The 27,582-nt window shown below is 51.7% G+C and overlaps 8 protein-coding genes across 8 annotated transcripts; 3 read left to right on the top strand and 5 right to left on the bottom strand.

Annotated features, from left to right (window-relative positions):
• Window positions 1-98: 98 nt before the first annotated feature.
• On the bottom strand, window positions 99-1,864 carry BO87DRAFT_380310 (COPII-coated vesicle protein). The gene is made up of 3 exons (XM_025624273.1): window positions 1,589-1,864; window positions 846-1,436; window positions 99-770 (listed from the first exon to the last, which is right to left on the bottom strand). Exons 1-3 carry the CDS (start codon window positions 1,677-1,679, stop codon window positions 253-255), a joined length of 1,200 nt encoding a protein of 399 aa, XP_025475326.1. The 5' UTR covers window positions 1,680-1,864; the 3' UTR covers window positions 99-252.
• A 100-nt stretch (window positions 1,865-1,964) lies between these two features.
• BO87DRAFT_173900 (uncharacterized protein) lies at window positions 1,965-2,935 on the top strand. Its single transcript, XM_025618360.1, has 2 exons — window positions 1,965-2,016; window positions 2,068-2,935. Exon 2 carries the CDS (start codon window positions 2,255-2,257, stop codon window positions 2,780-2,782), a length of 528 nt encoding a protein of 175 aa, XP_025475327.1. The 5' UTR covers window positions 1,965-2,016; window positions 2,068-2,254; the 3' UTR covers window positions 2,783-2,935.
• A 6,155-nt stretch (window positions 2,936-9,090) lies between these two features.
• On the top strand, window positions 9,091-16,276 carry BO87DRAFT_410245 (putative ABC bile acid transporter). Its single transcript, XM_025626312.1, has 7 exons — window positions 9,091-9,393; window positions 9,469-9,609; window positions 9,665-10,942; window positions 11,539-11,659; window positions 11,742-12,047; window positions 12,098-12,608; window positions 12,662-16,276. The coding sequence occupies exons 1-7, from the start codon at window positions 9,233-9,235 to the stop codon at window positions 16,231-16,233; spliced, it is 6,090 nt and encodes a 2,029-aa protein (XP_025475328.1). The 5' UTR covers window positions 9,091-9,232; the 3' UTR covers window positions 16,234-16,276.
• A 224-nt stretch (window positions 16,277-16,500) lies between these two features.
• On the bottom strand, window positions 16,501-17,758 carry BO87DRAFT_447187 (uncharacterized protein; the record flags this gene model as incomplete). Its single annotated transcript, XM_025628257.1, has 3 exons — window positions 16,501-17,453; window positions 17,505-17,548; window positions 17,610-17,758. The coding sequence occupies 3 exons, from the start codon at window positions 17,756-17,758 to the stop codon at window positions 16,501-16,503; spliced, it is 1,146 nt and encodes a 381-aa protein (XP_025475329.1).
• A 309-nt stretch (window positions 17,759-18,067) lies between these two features.
• Window positions 18,068-19,265, bottom strand: BO87DRAFT_419409 (nucleolar protein 16). Its single transcript, XM_025626944.1, has 2 exons — window positions 19,038-19,265; window positions 18,068-18,961 (listed from the first exon to the last, which is right to left on the bottom strand). Exons 1-2 carry the CDS (start codon window positions 19,166-19,168, stop codon window positions 18,373-18,375), a joined length of 720 nt encoding a protein of 239 aa, XP_025475330.1. The 5' UTR covers window positions 19,169-19,265; the 3' UTR covers window positions 18,068-18,372.
• Window positions 19,266-19,396: 131 nt separating this feature from the next.
• Window positions 19,397-21,058, top strand: BO87DRAFT_380315 (Zn(2+) transporter YKE4). Its single transcript, XM_025624274.1, has 3 exons — window positions 19,397-19,620; window positions 19,726-19,833; window positions 19,878-21,058. Exons 1-3 carry the CDS (start codon window positions 19,477-19,479, stop codon window positions 20,988-20,990), a joined length of 1,365 nt encoding a protein of 454 aa, XP_025475331.1. The 5' UTR covers window positions 19,397-19,476; the 3' UTR covers window positions 20,991-21,058.
• Window positions 21,059-21,314: 256 nt separating this feature from the next.
• BO87DRAFT_410248 (mannosyltransferase complex subunit MNN9) lies at window positions 21,315-25,122 on the bottom strand. Its single transcript, XM_025626313.1, has 7 exons — window positions 24,644-25,122; window positions 24,550-24,559; window positions 24,292-24,447; window positions 23,949-24,222; window positions 23,476-23,891; window positions 21,633-22,863; window positions 21,315-21,572 (listed from the first exon to the last, which is right to left on the bottom strand). Exons 1-7 carry the CDS (start codon window positions 24,822-24,824, stop codon window positions 21,552-21,554), a joined length of 2,289 nt encoding a protein of 762 aa, XP_025475332.1. The 5' UTR covers window positions 24,825-25,122; the 3' UTR covers window positions 21,315-21,551.
• A 692-nt stretch (window positions 25,123-25,814) lies between these two features.
• On the bottom strand, window positions 25,815-27,518 carry BO87DRAFT_380320 (uncharacterized protein). The gene is made up of 2 exons (XM_025624275.1): window positions 27,358-27,518; window positions 25,815-27,016 (listed from the first exon to the last, which is right to left on the bottom strand). The coding sequence occupies exons 1-2, from the start codon at window positions 27,458-27,460 to the stop codon at window positions 26,043-26,045; spliced, it is 1,077 nt and encodes a 358-aa protein (XP_025475333.1). The 5' UTR covers window positions 27,461-27,518; the 3' UTR covers window positions 25,815-26,042.
• Window positions 27,519-27,582: the final 64 nt, after the last annotated feature.

Genomic DNA, 27,582 nt, shown 5'->3' on the forward strand with positions numbered 1-27,582 from the left:
TAGATGATACTTGTATAAGTGCTAACATGAACGGGTACTTCTTTCGACATGCTAGTTTCCGGAATACAAGACAGATTTTAAACGAGAAGTACAATATGCAACGCAAAACACATATCTCTTTATCTAACTATCCAGTTTCCCTCGTATTCTCACAAAAGATATACACAATTCGAGACAAGGACTTAGGCATACACAAAAGATGATAATGCTAATAACAAAATTGATGATGATGATGGAGATGATGGAGATAATCTAATCCTCCGCGTAGTGCTTCCCCGTAAGCACACCCTCTGACTTTCCTCTACCCCGTTTCCGGTTCACCAGTTCTCCAACCCACCCGGAGATCTGATACACCCAGCCTCCCGTGACCATAACGCCCGAGACGGTGTTGACGAGTCTGATCAGCAGCGAGAGGAAGCTCGTCCGCTCTTCGCTGATCATCAAGAGGATCGGCTCGATGTTGTACTTGAAGAAGATACCGGGGATGAAGTAGGGGTTCTCGGGCAGCTCCTGGGCTTGGGTGGTGGCAGCGTATTGATTGGTGAAGACTAGGTTCCTGTTCCTGTTGGTGGCGATGAGATCGGGGTGGTTGGTGTAGGTGTCGAGGGCGCTGGCGCCCTTGGAGTAGAGGGTGGGGACGACGGAGAGGAAGTATTGGTACTTGTAGTAGTGGGTTTCGGTGGTGGCGATGGTTTTATCGAGCGGGTTGAGGAGAGTAGGGTAGTGAGGGCCGAAGGAGAGTTCGGTGACCATGTGGGAGAAGTTGAAGACTGGTAATGGGCATGTTAGTTGACTGCGTTTCTATCTTGAATGTGTGAGTAAGAGATGGAGGGGTGACAACGTACCTCCATGATCCAGATGTTCTCCAAAGTTCCTGTATCCATGTCCGCGAGCTGTGATATGGAAGTCACCCTGGACCTTGTTGCCCTCCAGGCTGCCGTAGATGCGACATGAGTCGACGGTATCGCCGCGCCTCAGCCTGGGTCCCTTGGCGAACTTCCGGCGCGGATTCTTCCTCACTTCACCGAGAACGTGGTGAACGTGTGCGTCGGCTTCGCGGGCGGAAATCCGGTCTGAGTCTTCCTGGCTGAGGGTTTGGTATTCATGGACGCCGCCGGAGGTTTCGCGGTTGCGCTTGTCCATCCAGAGTTTCCAGCTGGTGCGCTCGCGTTGGAGCAGATCGCCGGCGAGGATGCGGTCGCCAGAGGCATCTTGGATGTTGACGTCGAGGGTGTCGCAGGGCATGCGGACAACGAGGTCGAGGTTCAGTTGTAGGTCATGGCCGACGCCCTTTTCGACGCTGAAGTGGTGGTTCTCGGAGCCGCTGAGCCAGGTGCGGAATTCTGAGAAGGTGAAGACTGTGCAAATGACGAGAATGAGGACGGTCCATTGTCCTCCGCGGCGGGATGGGGCAGTGTATGAGGGTTTTGTTTTGGCTGGATGAGCAATGCGATGTTAGTTCGAGGCGTAGCTGGCTGGTATGGACCGGCAGTATATCCATGCGCGGCTGGTTACTACAAGGCTTGGGCCATAGTAAACGCATGATTGTGGACATTGAAATGATCCATGGATACGGAGCTCAACGTACGAAAAGCATCAAATGTCTTTAGGCCGCCCTGCAGCCCAGACTTCTCCCCGAATGCATCCTCGTCGAGGCCGTGCGATGCGAAGCCATTCATCACGAATGCGTGTCGCGAAGTGTATAACAATTCAACCGATCAAGGCATGAATAGGGGGAGGGTAGAAGAGAATGAAAGGAAGGACAGAGTGTAAGTTCGATGAGGAGATAGGGAGCGACAATCAATGGAGCTCAAAGCTCTCGTATGGAGGCCGAGGAAAGCAAGAGGAAGAGAGGGGAGCGGCGGAGGGATTGGCGAAAGGAAGCCGAAAGGCCAAGTAGTCCGGATTCCCCTTCAGTTGTTGATTCTTTCTCCGCAATTCCCCTTCCCGCCCTTATCGATAAGCCTTGATCATCCGTGAACCATAACTACTAGCTAGTAGTTAACTAACTAGTTGGTTAACTAAACTACAACCTTCTACAGCTTCAATCGCCTAATAAAGTGTCAGTGTATGGTAGAGAACCGCTGTCATCGACTTAATAGGAAAGATTCTGTCTCTCTGGATATCATCCCAGAATTCAAGGCAGGTGATCCATAACAGTTAGTCACCGCCAAAGAACTTCTCACAGGGTTGTCGATCTCGTGAAACCTTTACCAGAAACGCCTATCATAAGAACCATAACTGCATACTAAACATGCCAAACTTCCAAATCATCCACTTCATTCCCCCGTCTCGCGAAGCCGTTATCCTCAATAGCCCTGTGCATAGCATCACCGCAGTACCTCACACCCAGACCGCCGGCACCAACCACTGGTGTCTCTATCTCGCAACATCTGACACAACCTCCGTCTGCATTGATTGCCAGCCAAGTCATACAGTCCCAAGCACAGTTCTCCATGGTGGCTCCAAAGGATTCATAGCTATTTCAGAGCTTCCATATCTATGGGCACCGGATGCTCAGACCCAGTTCGAACTCCATGTTCCTCCGAACCTGAAGGTCAAGGACGTCTATAATCTCCTCATTCAAAATGACCGCCACAAATACGAATTTGACTCTGCGGGTGTCGGATGCAGGTATTGGGTTACGGACCAGCTTGGTCTGCTTCAGCATCAGGGGTTACTTGTCGATCTGAAGGAAGTAACGGCTGCAAAGAATGGAATCGTACTCTTGTGGCCAGATCAGACACCTCTGCCGCTTGATCAGGGGGCTTATTATCAGTGAGGGCTTGGTTATAGCCTGGAGCCGAATTCATATCGAGGATTACTATCGGCACTCCAGTCAACACTCAAGCTTACAAGTAATCACCATTATATACCCATGATAGCATCGTTTCCCGCTGGTTGAAGCTGGGAATAGATGACAGCGGGATTGTAACCAATACTAGCTTCCTGCAAAATACTAGTAGATAACATCACTACAGAAAACACAAATCCACAGGCGATATGCTTGGTATATATGCCTATATGGTCTAAGTCATAACATCACGATCCTCCACCACTGGCACCATTCGTGTCACTGCCATATCTATGATGAGGGGAGGCCAAAGAATAAGAGACAACTGTACAGATGCTATCCACGCATCACCATCACATTTACCCAGGCCCGCCCATGAACACGGAACACCGGCCATCAGGACCCGATCAGGAAGTAAGAAAAAGGAGATAGAGATAAGAAAGCATATAAGGGGGGAAAGAGTGACAAAGGAAACAAATGCAGGAAGGGGAGTAGACAGCTCCCAGGGTCATGACAGGATTGGAGAACAACATGCTCGGAAAAGGGCTCTAAAATCGAAATGCAAATCATACGGAAGGCATGCAGATGCTCAATTAAGGGTATACCACGAACCCCTTGGACGTCCACCACACGGGGCCCATAACGGTTCAAAATCAATCATGACAACGGGAGACAGAACCGCCGATGCTTCCACCCGTTTATACAACCTTGAAAACAAAACAAGAAACAATTATTATTACAGATATGCAAGAAGTGAAAATTGGGAGGGATGCGAAGCCGTATGATACTGCCCACTTCATTTCGTCCTCTGTATGCAAGTTAATGGCCGGCTCGTGGCGTTTCGTCGGGCTCTTCGGCACTTACCAGGCTGGTCGCAGCCGCCGCCGTCGCGAGGTCTGGCTTGCCACTAATACTCCGGGCTGCAACGCGAGGTAGCGCCGAGCCAGGAGTACTGGTAGTGCTAATGCTAGTTCCTCGTTTGGCGGGCGTCGACGGTGGTAGTCCACTCACAGTCGAATGGCGTTTACCCGCAGGTAGCTTGACTGGAGAGGTTCCCGAAGCATCCCGGTTGCGGATCAGCGTGCCGGATTTGAGGCTGGTCACAGGAGGTTCCGGCAGAGGCCGGCCGGCAGAAGGGTGAGAAGACGTCGTTGCCCGCTTCGCAGGAGATTGCGTCGTCAGTGTATAGGTTCTTGCTCGGGACGGCATCTTCACCCCCGTAATGAATTCGTGCCTCAATGCGTCCTGTGGACTCATACGGCGGCTGGGATCCCATCGAAGACAACGGGAAATGAAGTCAAGGAATGCCTCATCGTCACATTTCAGGACCTGCTTGAGCTCCTTGGAGCTGGGACGACGTCGTCGACCCTTCGAAGAGACTGTAAGTCTCGGCTTGCCCAGCGAGTCAAAGAAGAGTTTCTTCCGAGTGCTTTTCTCAATCAAGTGCTTCTCTGGAGGTCCGAAGACCTCCATGATGCAAGCAAGCTGTTCCTGCTCGTTCTCTCCGGGGAAGATGGGGTATCCGGTAAAAAGCTCTGCCAGAATACAACCAACACTCCACATATCGATGGGCATACCGTACGACATGCCGAGAATGACTTCCGGAGAACGATAGAATCGACTCTGAATATAAGTGTACACCTTCTCATTCTCAAAGCAGCTGGATCCAAAATCGATGACTCGGATCTCAGAGCTCATTGGATGCACGAGGAGGATGTTTTCTGGCTTGAGATCACAGTGAATTACCTTCTTGTTGTGTAGAAGCACCAGTGTACCCAGCATCTGCTTCGTAAAGCGACGAATCAGTTTAAGAGAGAATCCCTTGAAGTCGTGTGCCTTGATAAACTCGTAGAGATTCATTCCGAGCAGCTCAGTCGAGATGCAAAGATGGCCGCGAAAGTAGAAGCTTTGGGTGAAGTTCACAACGCTGTGTTTACGATGAGGATCCCATTCCTTCAGCTTCTGGAGGAGATTGACCTCAATCAACGCTTGCTGATGGAACCTCTTCTTATTGCGGATAATCTTCACGGCAACCAAGCCGCCTGTCTTGTGATCGATGCATCTCACCACTTGACCAAAACTACCCTTGCCCAGAACATCGATAACCTCGTATCGGTAGGCCAAATGGTCTCCAATAACAATATTATAGTCGCCACGGTCGTCATCGTAGCCAAAGTTCGCTTGCGCAGTCAGATCACCAACATGCTTTTTCGCATTCTGGGTCCCGCAAAAGTAGATATCCTTGAAGTCGATGATCTCTCCACGCTCGAAGATGTTCAGACTGGCGACCCGCAGAGCCTGTGCCGGACTGACACGCTCCTTGGGACTGGCTTTGCGGCGCAAGTCATCCAGATTCCTAGCCGCGGTCTCGAAATCTTTACGCTTGCTGCCAAGCCGTCGCATTTCTTCATCAGCCACGCGTATATCGGCGTCTACATTAGACTCCGTGGGAACTGACGTGGCCCCGACACTCGACTTGGCCGAGCTAATAATCTTGTGTACAGGCGATAAGATCGACGCCGCTGAGCGGTGCGCTACCACTTCACTATCGCCTGACTCATTGGAAGGACTTGGCTCCAGCGCGAGGCTCTGGTCGCTGCTGAAGCTAGGGTTCCTCATCGGCTGGTTGGTAGCGGTAGACATCGATGCTTGTCGCCGTGATTTGAGATAGGACGGCTTGAGCGATGGGCTAGAGGTACTCGTTGTTGACATATTACTCCAAGTTGCAGAGGCTGGGAGCTTCGGTGGGGGCATCTTTTCATGTTTTATAGGGTCGCCATTTGACTCGGGCCCCTGCTGGGGCTTGGAACTGCTGCGGTTCCGAGTGAAGGTGATCTTACTGCGGAGGGAGGAGCCCGACACGCTGTTGTTGTCGGGGTCAGAAGGAGTCGAAAGCTGACTGATGGTCTCGGCATTGGAAGAGAATGCGGATGATCGTGTTTGGGGACGAGGCCCGGTGAGCTTGTGAGACTGAGTCACCTTGGGAGAGCAATCATCGGTAGCTTTAGTGCGCAAAGCTGTATAGTCGCTAGTGCTTTTCGGCAAGCTGTACGCAATGTATGGCGAAACGGTTCTTGTGCCGACAGGAATGTTGTCAAAAGCCGCCAGCGCACTAGAGCTGCTGGCCGTCCGAAGAGCCGCACTGCCTGATGATGTACTCAAGGCGAAATGCGACGTGCTACTTCTAGCCTGAGTAAGTGGCACTGCATCCTCATTGTCCTGAGGTGAGAAAAAGTTTGCCTTGGAGGCGGTTAACGGAGTACTGGGGGTTTTGGACAGAGTCTGTGCCGAAGGCGTGTAGGATTTGACGTCATCATCCCGGTCCTTCAACGCCTCGATCTTCGTCGTCATTGGGGTACCCAGAGGAAGCAAATTCAACGGCGGTAACTTTAAGGGCTGTAAACTCTTTTTCGCCAGCCCGGCGGATGGCTTGGCTTTCGCATCCGGTGTTTTCAAAGCTCGCTCGTCATTGGCTCCATGTGTATCATCTTCGGTCGCACTTGCTGTTTGATTCGTGTCTGAGTCTTGTTCTACCTTAGGCTTGGGTTCGACGTCCAAGTATAGACTTGGCTTTCGGGGGGTAACATAATTTGGTGGGTCAAAATCGCCTTTGGGTGACTCGTACGCCTTTGGAATTGCAGGAACAGGCGGAACCTCCTCATCGGCCGCCGCATGTTCCATACGAGGCTTGGGGGTAGGCAAACGTGACGTGGATGAAGACTGAGATAGCCTGGTCTGCAATGAGCCCCCCGAGTTCCTTGCGGAGTTGTAGCTGGTGTTTGATGATAGAGATAAGCCAGAGCTATAAGATTTCCGATTTGGGTCAGGCGTAGTACGAGTAGACGAGGGGGTTACACTGCTCTTTCGAGGAATATGCGAAGGGGATTGCGCAGTGGACCTAGGACGAGTAGGCATGGGCTCTGTCTGAGTCGGAGGGGTAAACGGTGCTTGTTGCGCCGATGGCACCGTAGACATACGCTTAATTCGTCGCGCATCAGTGGGGCTTATGGTCCGAGCCCCTAAGCCAGTAGCATGTGGCGGCATGACCGAAACCCTTTTGGATGAAGATGATGGAGTTGCCACGGGAGCTGCCGCGTTCTTGACTGGAGTTCGAACAGCGTTTGTGGAACAAGAACGAGAATGCTCCGCAGAGCCAGATGCTGTCAGGTAGGTCTCTTGGGGTTCCCTCAATGGCGGTTGCAGCGACTTGGCTTTGATGCTCCGGGAAGTGCTAGAGAGTTTCGTGCCATCCTGTTGTCGGGCCGATTCGAAATGCTGGGTCCTCGGACGCAGAAGGTTGCCTTGATCCATCCGCGTTGTGTCTGCACTGGCCTTTCGTGCTGACAGGCTTTGCCGTCTGCCTGTCCCAGTTGCCGAGAGAGAGCCAGGGCCGATGGACTTTCGAGGAGCGCGCGAAGTAGTTGTGGTTGTGGCTGTAGGTTGGGCAAGGCTCTGGCGACGGCTTCGAGCAGCCGTGGCTGAAGCTGGAGCTCGAGCCGAACCTGGATCGATAGAACCGTTGACCAGGCTTTTCCGCCGAACGGAATTGCTCCTTGACCTAGTATTCGTGCCATTATCGTTACTATTGTTCGGAAGCCTTGGCTCAAACCCAGCCCCCGCCTGTCCAGGAGTGGGAAAGTGACTGAGACTCGGCTCTGTTATGCTGTTTTGGAGATCGTCGAAATTGACGGGGGCGAGGAATTCTGTGCTGTCAGGAGGGGTTTGTTTGTTGTATTCGATTTTTGAGAAGTTACTTATGCTGGTAGATCGGAGGCTGATGCGGGAGTTGTTGCTCTGCGTCGAATCGTTGGTGGAATCAATCGAAGAATGACCGGAATGAAAGAAGGAACCAGACATGTTGCTAAGACATCAAGATCAGCCCATCGTCACACATAGAGCTCTAGGAGGAAACTTGGCGCATAAACCAACAAAGAAAACGAATTGTCTTGGAAAGGGGGGCAACAATCCACCAGAAAGAGGAAAAGGAGGTCCGACTACCTTGTTCGTGAAGGATCCTGCGGTCGCGGGCCCTGTGGCACTTTCTGGTCTCGAATCGAGAGTCTCCTCTTGCTCATCACACCAGTTCGGGTTCCAGCAGCGACTTTAGGGGAATGGGAGGCAGTATCTGATAGGAACGGGGTTGAGGCGTGTTTTTGCAATCGTCTGCGCGTAGTACCATCTGCTTCATTAATAGATAATGTTAACGTCTCGATATTCAACCACCCGCAAACAGCCTGGATTCCATTTCCAAGTCAAGACTTACCTGCCAAACTTGTATCATCAATGTGAGATGGGCTAGATGGCCTTGACTGTACCCTGCGCGATTGCCCCTTTCCTGGAGTTTGCTGGAAAGCTAGATTTTCCGACATCCTCAACTCCGACCGAGAAACAGCATCCGACGAACAAACGGGCAGGCAAGAGGATGGTAGCTCAGATTGGCGAAGGAATCGAAATGAGATCCCAATCGCAATGGCGTTCAGAAGTAAACGACTGCTTAGTATCTAAACCAAGCAGAACCTTTATCGACACCGTCGCGCGACCCATCGATAGTTGCTACCGGTCCATTGCGGGGATCAAGAACAGCGATCTCTGTTCCGGGATGTCGACGAGAAACCTGGGCAGCAAGTTAGATTGTCGAAAATCTCCCAGAAAGCTTTGACAGATGAGCTCAAGCGCCCTTCCCAGTTAAAAATATCAAAAGGAAGAACCAAGCGTGGGATTGCAGAAGAGAACTCTGGCCGAGGACAGGAGTTCTGGTAGACTTGGCGTTGGAGAGAAAGTTACGGGCGCATATACCTTAGCAACGGACGAAACCAGACAATAGGAACGGGGCGAGGGCAAATGTAGAAATACACCGAAGAGGTAAAATCGGCCGGTAGCAATCAGACAAAGAAATGAGTAACCCTCCCGGGGCCTGTTAGGAAGCGTAAGAGGATGAGGAAGTGGGAGAGGAAAATGGAGGAAGAAGACAAAGCGGTGGTAAACAACAATAATAATTCCTAGCCCAAAGCGCTGTTTAACGTATCGCGAAACCAGTTGTGCCCCCCTGCTCCTTTTTGCTTCTACAAAAATGGGGCCCGGTGGGTTTGCAAACCACTCAAACACCGCTGGTTTTGCTGCTTAATGTTCTGTCGATCTTGTAACGTACCGTGCGTATGAGACGTATCATCTTTACCAGTTGGATACAGGTGATACATACATAGTAGTTACTGAGTTTACTGCAATTACTGCAAGTTTCTTACCCGCCCGCCATACTCTGTCCATACCAGGCACTGACATTGGTGAGCCACCGATAAGCTCCCGCGGCTCTCTCTGCATGTGCTTCTCGGAGTTACCAACCAACCGAGCCACTGAGTTTCTTCTCTCCTGAGTTGAACCGTCTGTTATCAGACATGCACCTTCGCCTCATGCGACTCGCATCACCTTGGATGGAGCATCATGGAAGATCACACTACGGACGCCCTCGTCAATCGTGATGAGCCTGTCCCGGTCATCGCCGCTGGGAAGCACAATGACGATGCCGAGCGATCAAAACCTGGGGTACTGAAGCGATCAGTGTCCAAGGCCGGTCGCTCTCTACAGGATAGGATTTTCTCCAAGTAGGTAAACTCTTAGGAATTCCTTCTCATATCGATATCGTGTGAATTACCTTGGCTAACTGAGTCCGAAAACAGGATCTTGGAGCAAGTTATGCCCGTCGAAGATGTCGATGCTGAATCAGTGTCAGTCGGCGACAAGCCAATTGCCATCGATAGTAAACGGCCGGCGTTTAGTCTACCTCTGATGGCCAACAATTTCCGCCGATTCAATGCAAGGTGAAAGAGACTCTTCTCATTCTCTGGCTGATTCAAACGCTGATTTCTCTGATAGGATTGGCATCGTTTTCCTGTTTCAAACCCGTGTGGAGCGCCTGCTCAGCTGGAAACAGACCTCCCACACAGTCTCCTTTCTCTTCATCTATTCCTTCATATGCCTAGATCCCCATCTTCTCGTCATTATTCCATTCGCCGTACTCTTGTTCTTTGTCATGGTGCCTGCATTCCTCGCACGCCACCCTCCACCTCCCTCGACATCCACTTCCAGCATCACCCCTTACTACTCATATGAAGGCCCAGCCCTTGCTCCTGCCAAAACCATTAAGCCAGCGTCGGAGACGTCTAAGGATTTCTTTCGGAATATGAGAGATTTGCAAAACTGCATGGCAGACTACTCCGATGTACATGATGCGACAGTTTCCGCGTTCGCGCCGTTGACAAACTTTTCCAACGAGAAACTTTCATCGACAGTATTTCTTACATGCATGCTAATGGCAGCTCTATTATTCTTAACCGCCCACCTACTCCCGTGGCGGCTGATTCTCCTTGTTGGTGGCAATGCAGCCATTCTGTCAATGCACCCAAGCTTTCCAGACCTGGTACAGCGTCTTGCAGGGGATATGTTGGATCAGACAGCAGAAGAGGGTCCGACAACGGATAAGAAAGGCCAGGAATCATTCAACCTCGGCGGTGTGGCCATGCCTGCTTCGCCCTCAAAAGCCGCGTCATTGATGGAATCACTGGCCAATATCTCCTTGGACTCCTCCCCAGAGGAGCGGGAGGTTGAGGTATTCGAGATCCAATATCGCTCCCTTGCTCCTTATTCTGAATCGCAATGGGAGCATTTTCTCTTCAGTCCTATGCCTTACGATCCGCTCTCTCCCTCACGCATTGCCGGTGATCGTCCTAAGGGCTGTCGATTCTTCGAGGATGTCCAGCCCCCGACTGGATGGGCGTGGAAAGGTAAGAAATGGGAGTTAGATTTGGACTGTCGCGAGTGGGTTGTGGAGCGCATGATCACAGGAGTTGGCTTCGAGGTCTCCGGTAGTCCATCGGAAAGTGGCATGACCAGTGGCGAGATTGGTGGTTGGGTCTGGGACCTGCCTCCGGCCTCCAACAGATATGAAGAGGCAGTGTCTACGCTAGCATATGATGTCCTCGACTCATTAAACCCATCGAAAGGACATGATTCTAAGGGCAGAAAGAAAGGGAAAGAAAGGATCTCCCAAGATTATGAGGAGAAGGTGCACACCGGATCCCATGTAACGGGGGAATGGAGAAGGAGGCGTTGGATTCGCATCGTGCACCGTGTCAGTTTACCAGCTGCCGATAAGTATGATCAAGCAGCTGAGGACGATACCCGCGATACATGATAACATGTACGATCGCTGAACGATACTGGCGATGAGATGTATCCATCGAATTGGGGATTATATTCAGATCAACATCGTACATGCCCAGAAGGGCGTTAAGCAAGTGGACATGTATAATCCGACCCACGCAGACCAAGTTGCAATCAATAGCAGTCTCAGGCCCACCCTGATACCGTACGATTACCAGGCTTGTGGCTAGCAGGAAGGCTCCACAGCGTTGATGGATTCGCTTCGGGCACTATCGGACACTTATCGATTGTTGTTTTTTTATTCTTGTACCCTACATACACACTGCAGGTCAATTAGTGGAGACACAAGGTAGACCTCTCCTTGTTGAAATATCTTCACTCTATTTAGGATTAAATCTGGGTTCCTGTAAAGACTTCTTTCATACAGTAGTAATAGTTGCCATGTGAAACCTGCCAGATGCTGGCACTAATGTGGGGAAGCGCCCGCATCCGGTTAAGTCCTGCCTAAGGCAGCAGGGTGTGTTTCGGAGGCAACGCCGATGATCCGCCGTTGCGATAAGATTGAAGGCGGACTTGCGGGCTGACAGCTTCCAATACCTTGCTTCCTCTGGACAGTCCCAGTGTCCCAGGATACCCATCCCTCGATATCTTCCTCCAATGCCGGTTGAACAACACTATGGAGCGGACATCTCCTGCAAATGGATATGGGTAGGCCAGAATTTTTGAGCAACCATAATGATAATGTTGAAGTTACCAGTTGTGGTTCATTAACATATTTTTATGTTACTAGGACTCGCGCGGGGCGCGGCTATCCCCATGTGCTATGGGATACATGTCTACCATACCCGCAATTGTCGTCTCAATTGCTGTACTAGGCTATGTACTCCGTAAAATATCGATTGCAAAGCGTCCCCAATGGACCAAGCCTTTCGTTCCAGAGCAGCCTATGACCTCTGACTTGCCAATTGATAGCTCAAAACAACGGATGGGCTGGGTGATAACCCTGTTTGCCATCTCATTGGTAGGGCTATCATCTGAACTTATTAAATTAGTCCTTCTGGGGTGGTCGTCCAATCTTTCTCTTTTGATAGCCTGGGTAAGCCAAGGGTGTCCCTGCAGGGAGTCGTTACACTGACGTTCAAGTAGATGGCCGCAACTTGTTTGATCGCAATAGCCCGTCCGAGGTCTTGCCCTCTTTTTTTACTCAGTTTCTTTATTAGCATACTGGCAGTAGAGACTGCCTCTATAACGATCTATGATGCGCATGAATCTACCCTCGCCCCTCATTATGTCGCAGCCGGTACTGCTTTGGTTGGATGTCTTGTAATCCTCATGATGCCGCTTCGAGCTCCTTTACTTCCCTGCATGGATATTGGTGCTGTTGGCCAACCCCCATCCAGTAAATACCGCAGCCCCGAGGACAATTTACGGCTCTGGCAATTTCTGAGCGTGTCGTGGATGGCCCCGTTGATCTCCATTGGCAGGAAGAGGCAGTTACAAGAGGAAGATGTTTGGTTCTTGGGATTCGAATTTCAGCACCGCAAGCTACATGAGAAGTTTCGCAGACTAAAAGGGTCTGTTATTGGCCGATTGCTACAGGCTAATGGCATCGATGTCCTGATCATTACCACCATTGCCATTGTGCAGATGCTTTGCGGTCAGTCTTTGATACAACACCCACCTGTTGTGATGACGCTGACAACGTAGTAGATTTTTCTACACCGGTACTACTCCAGCAGTTGCTACAAGCCATGACTGACCGTGGATCGTCAAACCGTGTTGCCCTGACATATGCTTTGCTGTCTCTTGTCCTCCGCTTGATTGCCGCGCAGTCGCAAGTGTTAAGTCTGTGGTATGGGAGACGTAGCTACGAGAGAAGCCGAGGCGAGATGATCATGATGGTATATGAAAAAGCTCTTTCTAGAAAGAATGTGTTTGATCAGCAATTGGTCGACAAAGCAGAGGAGGATGGGGTGCAAGATGAAGATAGCACTGCTTTGGATGCGCAGCCGGAACAGCGCAAGTGGTGGCAATTCTCCGTCTTTCGACGAGCCACGCACAAAGAAAAGGCCAAAGAAACTGCTTCTATGGGTAAGATATTCAACCTTTTGCGCGGGGATGTCTACGAAGTAGCCCAGCGTTTCTGGGAGATCGACACGTTGGTCGATAAGCCCCTAGGGCTAGTTATTGCGGTTGTGCTGGTATGGAAACTGCTTGGCCCTTCATGCTTCTTGGGTATTGTGGCAGTTTTGATCGCGCAAGTTTTGAACGCATTTGTCACTCGTGTCCTGCTGCAAAAAGAACGGGTTCGCCGGCTTGCAACAGATGGTCGACTACAGGTCTCCTCCCAGTTTGTGGAGGCGCTGCGTCATCTTCGGTGGTATGGATGGCAGAATCACTGGTTGCGCCAGGTTATGGACGCCAGACAATCTGAACTGAACCTTCGTATTGTCACCATGCTATGGGGTATCGTTATCCGGTTCATCAACACCTTCGCCAGTGGGCTCTTCCCTGTAATAGCGCTATACGCGTATACTCTTTTGGCGGGAAACCCATTACGCATCGACGTTATCTTCCCTGCTCTACAACTCTTCACTATGCTCGAGACTCGTCTGAGGGACATCCCGAGTCTCATAACGGTGCTGATCAATGCGTCCATCGCTATGGAGAGAATTAAGGACTTCATGGCTGAGCCAGATAAGGAGCAGAAGGAGGTCATCGAGACCGAGCCAGCATCGATTCAGCTGGACCATTGCTCTTTTTCCTGGCCTGGTAGACAGTTGCCAGTCCTTCGCGAGGTCGACCTGAGTGTACCAACAGGGCTAACCGTTGTGTATGGCAAAGTCGGAGCTGGTAAAACGGCTCTACTCCAAGCCTTGCTTGGCGAACTGGACAGACTCGCTGGTGTTTCATACGTACCAAATGAAATGATTGGATACTGTGCCCAGACCCCCTGGCTGCAGAGCATGAGTATACGAGACAATATTTTGTTCTCTTCACCATATGATGCGCAACGTTACAGACGGGTGCTGGATGCGTGCGCCTTGTTACCTGATCTGTCTAACTTTAAGCATGGAGATCTAACCTTTGTGGGCGAAAACGGAGTCGGTCTCTCTGGTGGGCAGAAGGCACGGGTGGCTCTTGCACGGGCGATGTACAGCACTGCCAGGATACTGTTCCTTGATGACCCCCTGTCAGCTCTGGACCACAACACAGCCGAAACTGTCACTCGCAAATGCTTCTCAGGTCCCTTGATGCAGAATCGTACAATTGTGCTGGTCACTCATAGAATTCACCTGGTTCGACAGATGGCAGATCAGATTGTCCTCATACAGAAGGGCCGCGCAGTTGTCGAAGATAAGCATGAGCTCTCGTCGCATGAGAGTGGTCAATCGGAATCCAGCTCGTCCGATAGTTCATCTAGTACTGAATCCGAGAGCGAAACGGCACCCACCGACGAGACTGCTGCAGTGCCGACAAAGTTCATAGAAGAAGAGCATCGAGCAGAATGGGGTGTCAAAGCTAGAGTGTATTGGAAGTACATCAGAGCCAGCAAGTACAGATGGTGGATAACCCTGATTCTCGTGCTTGCTGTGTACCGGTTCACATCCGTGGGACAATCCTGGTTTTTGAAGGAGTGGGGAGAAGCCTACAATGAAACACTTCTATTGTTCGGATACTCCGGTACGAACAAGAAGTCGTTCTCGGGGGACTGGATAACACCGTCGGCCATGGTGAAAATGCTCGACTGGAGACCTTCCAACCCCATTGACGAATTCCCGGCACCAGTTGAAGATGTCCGTCCGTGGCTGCTGGCCTTCTTCATCATCACCACTTTCCAATCAGTCGTCCTCCTGATTGCGCAACTTGTGATGCTTGTGATGGTCTATAGTGCAGGAAAGACGCTTTTCCAGGAAGTCATGGTGCGAGTGAGCCATGCTACCTTTCGGTTCTTCGATGTGACTCCCATTGGCCGATTGATGAATCGCTTGACATCGGACATCGGCGTTGTTGATGGAAATATCAGCGAACAGTTCCAAATGATTGCCTTCCAGGCTATTACTTGGATCTCGTCTATTGTTGTGATCGCCTCAGTGACACCGACCTTTCTCGGATTCTCACTCGTACTAACGGCAGCATTTGTCATGGTCTTTCTGCGTTTTCTACCAACATCGCAGAGCCTTAGGCGGTTAGAGATGGTATCACTGAGTCCATTGATATCTAATTTCGGTGAACTGCTTCACGGCCTGACCACCGTTCGCGCATTCCATGCCGAAGAGCGCTTTCAAGATCGAGTCATCGCAGTAGTGGATAAATTCCAAGGAATGGACCACTTCTACTGGTCTCTCCAGAGCTGGCTCATGTATCGATTCGAGAGTCTTTCCGCTTTCTCGACATTCTGCCTTACTGTCCTGGCCTTGTACACGAGCGTCTCGCCGGGTCTAGCGGCGTTCGTGCTCGTAGCAGCCAATAACTTCGTCGCGTCTACCCATGCCCTGTGCAAGCAATATGGCCAACTGCAAATGGATTTTGTCTCTGTTGAGAGGGTAGACGAGCTGCTTCACGTCGAACAAGAGTCACCGGGCACGATAGATCCCCCTGCATCATGGCCCAAGTTCGGCCGTGACATCGTTTTCGAGGACGTGACCATTCGATATGCGCCTCACCTGGACCCGTCACTCAGAAATGTTTCTCTGCGCATACCAGGGGGCTCCACGACAGCTATAATCGGTCGAACCGGTAGCGGCAAGTCCACACTGGCCGTGTCCCTACTAAGCGTCATCCGTCCCGACTCAGGACGGATCCTTATCGACGATCTGGACATCACCCAAGTCAGCAAACAAGCTCTGCGCACCCGAGTCACGTTCGTTGCGCAGGACCCAGTTCTCTTCCCCGGAAGCATCCGCTTGAACCTCGACCCATTAGAGGAGTACTCTGATGCAGAGTGTGCAGACGTCCTGAAACGAATCTGCAGTCGACACGGCTGGAGTCTAGAGACGCACGTCGAAGCAGGCGGACGGAACCTCAGCCAAGGAGAACGCCAGCTAATCGGTCTCGCGAGGGCTGTGCTACGTCGCAGCTCGATCGTCATCCTGGACGAAGCGACCGCCTCGATTGATCATGAAAGTTCGCTTGAGATCCAGCAAGTGCTACGCGAGGAGATGAGGGAGTCGACCGTAATCACCATTGCGCATCGGCTGGAGGCCATCAAAGATGCAGACTACTATATCATGTTGGACCAGGGAGGAGTGTCCAAGCAGGGATTCGTGGAGGACATGTAAGCGTCCGATAGATAGATACGTAGAGAGAAGAAGAAGCTTTTCTATGCCCATTGCCAGCGAATACATCACAGTAGAAGCCAAGGCAGAAGAAACTTTTCCCTCCATAAACTCCCGCTATTCATCTCTTAACCGAAACTCGCCACAAACTCCTACGCTGAACCGCAGGCATAAACCACTAGATCAACTCCGCAGTAAAGGAAAAAATCAACCACCATCAGCATATCACCAATGACCGATATCCATCGAGTCATGAATACACTTCCCCCCTCACACGAAAATGTACGCGAAAACCACCCACATAACCCAGATGACAGCTAAATCCTGGAAAACAATACTATCATCAAGCGCACGCATTTCCGACCCACTCTCCGAAGTATGGCTAGCGTCACTTGTCTTGACCGGGGTAGTTTCTGTCTCAGGATCACCGTTCCCCACACCCGTAGATGATGTCGGGGTGCCCGTTTCAGTAGCAATGATTGTGACGGTCTCCGGTGCTGCGACTTCTGTAAATCTACTGGCATAGATAGTCGAGGTGGAAGTTGACAAAGGCCCGTCATGACCACCAGCAGAAGCAGCAGCAGCGGTAGGGCTATCCATAGTGGAAGTAGGATCAAGAGATAAAGTAGAGAAACCCATATCCTGAATGGAGAAGGAAGGTGAGGGTATTCTTCCCGGATCAGAGCACGCACGTTTACGTAGAGTTCTTTTCTCTTCCTGCGTGGCTGCGGTTGCGGTTGCAGATGGAGGAGTAGAAGTCATGCTCGGCAGCTTGATCAGGGTGAATGATGGTTTAGATGTAGATGAAGCCTTTCGCAGATGAGTAGCCGGCAGAAGAGGAGGAACAATGGGGAGCGTAGGGCCAGCGGATGGATCTTCCGTCGGAGTGAAGAGAGGATAGCCGTTTTCTTCTTGCTCATTGCTGTTGGGATAGTCTTCGTCAAAGTACTTGTCAAAGTCTTCATAAATGTCGTCGTCAAAGTATTCATCAGAGTACTCGTCGAAGTCTTCGTCAAAGTCTTCATCCTCGACATCCAGGTCGAAAGCATCCTCTGCATCACTGGAATCGTCCCAAGTCTGGTCGTCAACCTCATTCTCGTCATCGCAGAGAATAGTCTCCGGCACAGAGACAGGAACAACATCTCTGGACTTCTTAATGATGGCATAGCCGGTTCCATTGAAGGCGCAGAGAGCGTCACCAGCCGATGAGGTGGTTTCATAACCTGCTCTTTCATTAGTACGGAGTAGGTTATATAAAGTTTGGGGGTAAGTACAAGTAGCTTTCTCCTCATAGCCCTCGGGGAGCAGGTCCTTCAGACTATATATTCCATTACTGTGAGTATCACGTCTATTCGTTAGAAGGAAGAAGCCCAGCGTACAAGAGGTTGCATGAACTGATCTCCACCGTGTGCTGAGATGCACAGGTGATAATAGTCGGGCCCTCAAGGGAGCCGGAGGCGCAGTAGCTGCCGCCGGGCTTGGAGCAGACGAGCGAGTTAGTCTCAGGGTCACTATTGTTTTGTTTCATTTTGGTTAGATATCCTGTTCGTTGTAGGATGTATAGGGAGAGGGTAAGCAGACTATGCTATCTGCGCAGCGGCAGTAAGCAGGAGTGCCAGTAAGGTGGTTAGGGCAAGGAAGTTGGGAGCCATGGTGATGATGGTCCTGATCCTGGCGTTGGGATCCTGGCGTTGTTTGGGATAGAGGAGATGAGAAGGAACAGGGGGAGAGAAGGAGTAGAGAGATCTGGAGAACTACGCAGTTTGGATCTGTATGTTTCTATGTGAACGCGCCAGGCGTCTTCGACGCGTCTGTGGATAGCCTCGCGACTTGTGTTGCATATAGTGCAGTGAATGGACATGCTAATGGCTCATGCTGCTTGTGCTTGAGCTCACGTGGTAGTACAAATAGTGTGATAATGTTCATAAGCAGGAACGGCAAGTTGGATGACCAAATCAAGTGTATTAGCATTTGCGACCTGTGCCAGACATGCACAGATGGAGTCTATAAGATGGTATAACCGCAAAAGCAGAGACAATTCGGACGTGGTCCAATAATCCAGCCGCAAGCAACTTTTTATCCCAAATCAGCCCTGTCAAAACGCCATACTCGCCGATAGAAATGCATCAATTCAAATCCCAATCATGACCGGCTCTGCTGCAACTTGCGGATCCTCCGCTTCAGGTCTCCTTCCGTCTGCTGCATCGGGTTCAATTTCCGGTCGCGAGCCATGGCCGAGTAGTTGTCTCCGTGCTTCTCAATCAATCTCGTCACCCACTCTTGCTCTCTGGAGCTCTGATGGCGCGGCTTCTTCGCCCGGACGGACACTCCCTCCTGCGCAGCTTGGCGCTCGAGTTGCTCAACAATACCATTTCCGGAGGCATTTTGGCGGGGCTGTGTGACAATCTCATTACTCGACAGCTCGTTCAAGGGATCGTTCAGCGGGTTGTTGCGCTTGACCTTGCGTCCGGCGATTTCGACCTCTTCGTCGGCCGCACCGCGAATCACACGCAGAATCTTGCCGGTCTCGGGATCACGCTCAACCTTGATTTCGCTTGTGGCAGTTTGCTTGGCGAGTGCCTCAGTGCTGCTCTTGATGTACAAGGAATCTTCGGGCTCTCCTTGGATACCGTCCGCGGTTGCGCGCTTCTGAGAACCACCGGAGGGAGCATTGAGGCGGTGGACGAGACCCAAGCGGCGGTAGTTTTGGGTGAGGGTTTGCTTGCGGTCCCTATAGAGAGCAGTATTAGTATACAGGCCAACGTTGATTCCTCTTCCTGGTTTGTTCTGTCAGATCATAAACGTACCAGTTTTCCGCAATGATGGCATTTCCCAAGACATTAATCTTCTTCTTGCCGCTCTTGAGGAGACCGGCTCTCTTGGCCTTTGCCTTGGGCAAAGAAGATCTCTTCTTCTTGGCTTGTCTGATGTTAACCATGGTGCCAGATATGGAATTGGAATATCAAAAGTGGGGTGATGTATCCAAAGGACCGGAATTGAAGCTCAAAAAATTGCGGCGACAGAAAACGGATCTTATCGAGTTTGCATGTTTGCACTGATAGGGGCTTGGCGTGTTTGCTGCAGGGTCCCGATACGGCGATAACAAATCAAAGCCGGGATTTGAAGATCCGAGAACGGCGCATCATATTTATCTCACCGGCAGCTATTCCCCTCTTCTTTCTCTGTTTCTTTCACGTCCTCTTCTACTATATTCTGGGGTAGCCTACAATTGTATCAATTGCTACTATGGCGCCCTCTCTTCTGGCACCGGCTCGGCGCATGGGCCTTGCGCTCGCCGCGGGTCTTGTTCTCTTCTCCGCACTAGCTGTTGCGCATGATGCTATCTCTGTAGGGGACATGTCCGTGGGACAAATTGAGGAGGAGTTGCAGGTACGCCCGTGCCCCCTTGCATTCTTGATGTTCTGTCTGGGATGGAGAGCCATCGATCTCCCCATGACCCCCTCAACATACCCATTGTGTACTAATGCCATGTAGAACTGCCCCCTCGTCGAGTCCCTCAATGAGCATAAGCGCGCCGCAGCCCCCCAAACAACCAGCTTGACGTCCAAGATCTTCTCCATCCTCTTCCCCAGCAGCCCTGCAGTCAATGCTATCCTGGCGACGATCTACATCTCCGGCCCACCCAGTATGTGACTTCTCGCATCAAACCTCCACCAACCTTAACCATATCCCCCGCACTAGACTTCCTCCTGGCCCTATGCCCTCCAAACATCGACCCTTCCTCCCTGTCCGTCATGGTCGCCTTCGCCGTCGGCGGCCTCCTAGGCGATACCATCTTCCATCTGCTCCCTGAGATCTTCCTCGGCGAAGACTCCCCCGACCACGTCCGCTTCGTGATGGTCGAGCCGAACCGCAACCTCCTCCTGGGCCTCGGTATCATGGTAGGCTTCTTCACCTTCGTCGCAATGGACAAAACCCTACGTATCGCCACCGGAGGAGCAGGACACGACCACTCCCACGCCCACGCCCACGCCAACAACGACGACCACAAACCCACCGGCACCACAACCGGCGTCTCCCCGCAACCCTCCACCTCACTCAAACAGCGCAAGCCCGCAAGCACCACCACCACTCCCCAACCCACCGACACCGACGACGACGAGAAGGAAATTAACCCGAGCGTCAAACTCGGCGGCTACCTCAACCTAATCGCCGACTTCACGCACAACATCACCGACGGCCTCGCCATGTCCTCCTCCTTCTACGCCTCCCCGACCATCGGCGCAACCACCACCGTTGCCGTCTTCTTCCACGAAATCCCCCACGAGGTCGGCGACTTCGCCCTCCTCATCCAATCCGGCTTCTCCAAGCGCAAAGCCATGGGCGCCCAGTTCGTCACAGCCATCGGCGCCTTCCTCGGCACTTTCATCGGAATCGCCGTCCAAGAGCTCGGCGGGAATAGCTCCACCACAGCAATCACCGACAGTAGCCTGCCCTCCTCTGGCCTCCTCGGAACAAGTCTCACCTGGGGCGATATGCTCCTTCCCTTCACAGCGGGGACCTTCCTCTACGTGGGAACAGTCTCCGTTATCCCGGAGTTGTTGGAAACAGGCAAGGATAAACGCACGGAGATTAAGAAGACCATTGTGCAGTTCTTGGCTGTTATGGTTGGGGCTGGGATTATGCTTGTGTATGTTTCCCCCCCCTTCTCCTATCCCTTCCTACTTCCTCTCCCTTGGTATATGACGTGTCGTGATTTTGCATCGCTAACGCTTTCTCATAGCATTTCTTGGGATTAGATGATGAGTATAATGTGGTAGCTCGATTGATTGACGATTATGAGAAGAATGCATGTTGAAAGATGAGAGATGAGATGGCATATGGATATAGAAATAAGTAAATAATGATGGTGTGGAACATTCAAAGAAATAGACAATTTAATATCGAGATGTTATAGATACTTACTATACCACTGGTGGGTTAGTTCGTCTGTGATATAGTCCGGATCAGTCCTACGCTTCCGTAAGTTATTGACTGTCTACTCGTAGTTACGCAGGTACATAATGGGCGAGCGTAGTGTATAGCAAATAGACATAAAACCTAAGCAACTATATATAATAGTAGTAGTAATTGTTGTGAAACAGCTACTCGGCCAGAACACCAGAACCACTAAGCGCCCAGCGCGCGGACGTAACATGAGACCAACTCCTCGGGTAGATGTAGATAAATGGATAAGTGAGTAGACGCGGAGGAGCGTCAACTAATATAGTCTAATCAAAGCAAAGTAAAGCAAAGCAAAATACATTCTTCATTCCGGTCTATTGTGAAGTCATCTCGTAATTGGAATCTATCATGCGAAATCACTCGTTATAGTGATACACCTGTGGGCATGGCGTTAGTGGGGTCAAGCAGATGGAAGAAGGAAGGGGGGGGGGACATACAAAGTAATCAGGCAAGCCGTAGACAGAATATCCCAGTCGCTTCGCCATCTTGGCGAAGCCCTCCGTCTCGACGAGGTGATAGAATGGGAAGGCGGGGAACATGGCGCCGTCGCGATGCACGTCCGCTTTAACAAGGAGTGCCGTTCCACCGACGCCGTCAAGTTCCATTTCGCGGCTAGGACGGGGCGCCCCGGTATTTGCCATGTAGGCCATCAGGGTGCGGTAGGTGGGCATCTCGGCGTATCCCTCGAGGAGGATCTCATCTGGACCCATCATTCCCGCCAGCTCTTCGGCGGTCGAACTGTCGATCCACGAGTTGAAGTCGTAAGGGCGGACGTCCATCTTCTTGGTATCCTTGTTATAGTAGCGCTGGAAGCAGTTCGGAACGATCACGGGTCGATTGTGGGCAGTCAGGTCTTGGATAAGGGTGGCTGGAGTCTCGACAATGTCGGAGTCGAGCCAGAGCACCCAGGAGGTGCTGGGACCGAGGGTGGTGAAGAGGAGGCTGTTGCGGGCGCGACTCATGGACTCACGACGTGCTTTCTGGTTGGACATTTTGTGGCGCTCTTTCTCGTCCTGCGATTGAATGGGCGGGTCGAAGTCCTGGCGAAGGATGCTGATACTGGCGAAGCGGCTGTCAACCGGACCGGACTGAGTCTCGCTGATGGCCTGTTCCAGCGCGGTGACAGCGGCATCACCGTCCTTGGTTTTGGGGACGATGAATCCAATCGAGATAAGCTCGTGTGGGTAGCTCAATTTTACGACATTGTCCCAGAACTCTTGGTAGAAGCGGGCCAATGGGGTCAAAATCAGCACCCGTTCCCCTTTCTTGATAGATTCGCTGGTGCTGCTGAGCTCGTTGAGATTGTAGTGCATCACGGGCGGAGGTGCTTTCTGGCCATCTTCGCGGACGGCTTGAGATTTGAGGAAAGGTTTCGTCGGAGGAGAAAGGGGATGTTCGGCGGCATCTTCTCGTCGTAGTTGCGAGGAGGAATCGGTGACAGGAGCGGCGGCGGCGGCGGAGGAGGAAGGGGACAGCAGGAAGCAAAGGAATCCGAAAGCTAGCAGGGCAGCCAGGAAGACCGTAATGGGGCTTGTGCGACGCATCGAGCGAGCGACGGCCATCGTAGCCGTTTGCTGATCGAGGGAGAAGTAGGAAGTTCGCAGTTCAAGGTGGTGGTTGTGGTTGTTGAGATGCGCGATTGGATAAGGCGGCGACGGCGGAATCGATCTGGCCCGGCGAGAAGTCGAGTGAGAGCTCTTTAGCCAGCAATCATAAGGGGAATGATCCGGGCCCCGGACATAGCGGAAGAGACTGTAGAAGGGGAAGGAGAGTAAAATGAAGAAGTTTGAGGTGGATGAGCGGAGGATGAGGCGGGAGAGAAGGGAGGGCAGATTGGAGATGACGGGATGGAACGAACCAGGGCCAGATTGAAGCTGGCCGGAAAAAGAACACGCGGAGCCCGAACTCTCTCTCTCTCTCACACTCCTCTTTCCTGCTTACCACAACATCCTGCATCTCCTCCCACCGATCTGATTCCTTCGTAGATAAGACTCCCAGAGTTTTTGACCCATGGATCGTACGAGGTAGTGGAAGGTGCCGCAGTGGCTGCATTGGGCGAGGCATCGCCGCATGCGGCCGTTGCACCAGTCTAGATTTGATGAATATCCCTGCTGTGAGACGCGCCACGATCGGGCCCGCTTTATGGGTTGGCTGGAGAAACCATTCTATTTCTATCGTCTATCACATTACAACGTAGCTTTTCTTCGGGATCCATTGGAGTCCCGTTCATCTTGATCGTTCGGGTATAGCCAGAGTTCTGTAGCTTCACCGTCTCCTCACGGCAGCCACCGCATCACACCCTCAAATGCAACCAAAGCCATAGCATTCGCCGGGAATGCTCGTAAGAAGCATGGCACAAACCCTCGCCAATATCCTCTCCACCCTCGTTCCCGATAAACTGCCACTGCAGCATCCTTCCACCATTGGAATTTGCGCTGCCCGTCGCCCAGTGCGCCTCCCATCGGGTCCGTCATGAGGCGTTGCTTCACCACATCGGACGGATACGACGTGATCCAGAAAATTTGTGCGGAAATCCCCCCGGCCCAGAAGTTGATGGCAGGGGCAGACAGACTGGTCTTCTCCTTCATCAACCGGGTCAGGACGTCGTAGGAACCCCACCAGAAGAAAAAGAATGACCGAAATACCATGGTCGCGCATAGTCCACGATATAATCCAGCAATGCCGTGGGTGCGAAGCTATAAATATCGAGTCAACCATCAAACTCGGACGCTTTGAGGGTTTGTATTTCTTACCATCTTGCGAACACAATCTATAGGTCCACTGTACAGACGTTTGGACTTATCCGCAGAGTACTGGATCTGAAGACGCGCCTTGACGTGCTCCACTGGTGCGGCAATGAAACTGACCGTCGTTCCAGCCATGATGCCTGCAATACCATGACCGAAGCTAGGGAGCGTGTGAAGATCTGTCTGCCTGCCAATGAACGGCATGCTTGCACGAATTTCTGGTTTTGAAAACACGTTTTCCAGTAACAGTCGGCGATACAAGGTTAACGAACCCAGCATGCTGTGTTTGACCGATCAGTCCTTCTGTGTCTTTATGGACCTTTTCCAGCCGTCGGGCAAAGCTACTCACACAGAGTCCATGACCATCCAACCGACCAGCGGCGGAGTGGCTCCCTTATACAACCCACTAACACCCTCCTTGCGGACTGTTTGTAGCACGCAGTCCAACGGACCCCGGAAATGCCCATCATGGCTCGTCTGTAAGCGCACCTTAATGGTGTCGAACCTGCGAAATCCATCCATGGTTAATTTGTGTCATTATAGGGGGTTGTCCATAGAGAGGTAGTATAAGTGGTAGAGAAGAGGTAGTAGGTGCGTGATCACGTACGGATGGCCAACTATGAATCAGAAATTGTTAGCGATGGTCACTTCAAGACGAGACGAAAGCTCGCGGACTATGCCCGGCGCTGGCAAGAACATACCACTTAATTTGGCAATTCCGGAGAAGACCCCTGCTACAAAGCCTTTATAGTCATGCTTAGAGCTTTGGGGCTTTGGCGGACTGTGCTTTGGTGTGTCGGCCTCGGTCATATTTCCGGAAGAACGTTGCTCTGGTATCCCGGATGTTGTGGCAGTCGGCAGCGGTGCGGACGTCGACGACATTATCGACAGTGGCAGTGCTCGTATGTCGCAAAAGCCGGTATGTTTCTCCCCCCCTTATTAAGACTGAGTGGGAGTGTCAATTGGAATTCGGCTGCGTTGGACCGAGGATCAAAAATTCGTGGTCTGTCGGGGTCCGCTATCGGACAAAGCAATGGGCGGGATTAACGAGCGCACAAGAGGTCCATTGATGGTTGAGAGCCACCACTTCTAACAATGATAGGGAATAAGGGGAATAGTTCTCGGGGCATGTAGATGATGGGCAGTTGTAGGAGAGAAAAAGATGCCCCAGCGGAGTAAAAGGCGAAAGACGGGGGAAGAGGAACAAGCAGAGCAAGAAGATGATGCGCCCCGCAAAACCCGGCGGTTCGGGGAGCAGCAGCCCAGCTCCGACCGGATAGGCGGCCGATCGGGGGGCAAATGAGTTGGGGGAGCCACTCACGGCGCTCCAATCCATTGCGACTAGTACAAAAGATGGAGTACTAGACTAGTAGTACAAAGTAGTGGTCACTAGATATGCAGTAATCATCTACAATTGCAATTAATGAGCAGTCGGCAGGTCAGTGCGACATCAACCATGTGTTGTGTTCTATCGCTTTTTCTGAAGGTTGATCGAACCCAGTAAGTTCATTGCCTATTTCGCAACTAGCAATGAAACACCTCTCTCTTCTTCTATACTGCTTGTCGCTTTCTTTAATCGACTTCTTAGTATATAACAATCTGAGCGAAACGTCGCATTCCAGTCCCACCTCAAGGATGACAGGCTGTTTCTGTTCAATCCATGATGATACAATGCCCGAAATAACACAGTGTCGTAAGAAATAAAAAGGCGCAATACACAGTTCTGGAAACAAGGGAGCGTCGACCCCAGTGGGAAGAATAGCAGAACAGGACAGGAAATACAAATACCCGGGGAAAGCCCACGGATCAGCTGCGGGGTATAGTTGCATAATTTCATAATACATAGATGTGGTTTTATAGAAATGTGAAAGGAAAAAAAAAAAAAAAAATCGGCACGAATGGCCTCGAAAGAGAGTCGAATCATATCATGCATCAAGCACATAATCGATGCTGTCCTGCAGGCCACCGATGGCACTCCATGTGACCCGGAGTCCGAAGTCCGAGGTCTGAGTCATGCCCTAGTACATAACTGTGCTGACAACCAGATGCAAGAGGACGGTTGCCGCTGTGGATGGATGGATGGACGGCTGGACGACAGCTCTAGAAGCCTTTGAGGGGCTTCATGGCTTTCTGTCGGTTGCGTTCGGTCTCCCGAGCGATTAGCCTGTCCACCATGTCTGGGGCCGGCCCAGAGTGTTCTCGAGAGGAGAAGTCGGAGGAGCTAGAGGGGCCCGAGGTCAGATAACCACTGGCCTCTTCCAGCGCCAGCGGGGTTACCGGGCCAGGGCTGCGAAGAGGGTCTAGTCGCGGAGCGGATGGGCCCGGCGATAAGGTTCCAGGAGTCTTGGGCAGGGCAGCCCCATCCACAAAGTCTCGATACTGCCACATTCCATCACGGGAGCCAGAAGACGTGCGATACCCATGCTGTCGAGGCTGGCGTGGTGAAGACGGCTGTGCCTGAGTGCTGCCGGAAGACTGATAGACTGCAGGATGGAATCGTGGCAAGCTTCCTAAGTGGAAGGCAGGCATGGACTTGGAGGTGCTTTGTCCCTGCGAGCGAGAGGGCTGCGGGGAGGAGGGACGTCCAGCTGGAGACATGGCGGGGGAGATGGCGGACGGGTAGAAAGTTGAGCTGTCAGAACGCATTCTGGACGAGGGTGAACGATGAGGGTGGTGATGACCAGATCGACTGGTCTTGCGATGGAATTCCCTTTCTCGCTGCCCCTCGGGGGTGTGGTCACGATGGGCAAAATAATAGCCTTTATCAAAACGCCCTGTTAGAGGGGTGACGGGAAAGTCTTTATCGCGGAGGGAGGGAGACGGCTTGGGGATGGGAATAGGCCGGGAGGTTGACTGAGTGAGAGTGAGGGTCTCGAGGGAGTCTGTTGTGTCTGAGCTCGACGAGTCGGGGGAAGGAGGATTATATGTAGATGAGGTTGCGGTTAACTCCTGGAGCGATGACAACGAAACGCGGGTGGGGTGACCGTGTCTGGCAATGAGACTTTCTAACTGGTCTCGGGCACAGAAGCTGGACGGCCGATAGGAGGGCGACCAGGAGGAGGAAGAGAGATTGGCTAGAGGCAGCACGCGATCAGCATGAATCATTGGGAATGTGCAGAGGTAGATGCCACACGTGTCAGGTGGGGATCAGTTTTTTTGGTGCAGTGCCAACAACTGAAACGCAACAGCAAAGCAAGACTTTGACCAGGCAATGAAGACTAAAAAGTAAGAAGAATGCAGAGGGGCCAATCAGGATGTTGACGTTGGGAGGAGGACTGGGTGAGATCTGCCTGAGAGGAGTGGGGAAGGCAACGAGGCATGGTTGGACGGAAGGTTTAATGGAGGGGGGAAGGAAGATGAACTGGTTGATTGCAGATGGAGAAGGAGAGGAGAGGAGAGGAGACTTGAGACTTACTGCTGAGCAATGGCGGAGAGTGACAGGAACTGTGTGAGGAAGGATACAGGGAAGGCGAGGAGAATGAGGCGGACGGAGAAGAAGAGGGTGGAGAGGTAGCCATTGACGAGGGAGGGGGGTTCCCTTTCCCTTATGAATGATTATTTTTTTTTTTTTCTTTTCTCTTTCTCTGTCTTTCCTTTTGCTTTGTCTCTTGGCCCTTGTTTTTTTTTTTTTTTTTTTTTT

Source organism: Aspergillus neoniger (genome assembly GCF_003184625.1).
Source record: "Aspergillus neoniger CBS 115656 unplaced genomic scaffold BO87scaffold_43, whole genome shotgun sequence".
NCBI lineage: Eukaryota > Fungi > Ascomycota > Eurotiomycetes > Eurotiales > Aspergillaceae > Aspergillus > Aspergillus neoniger.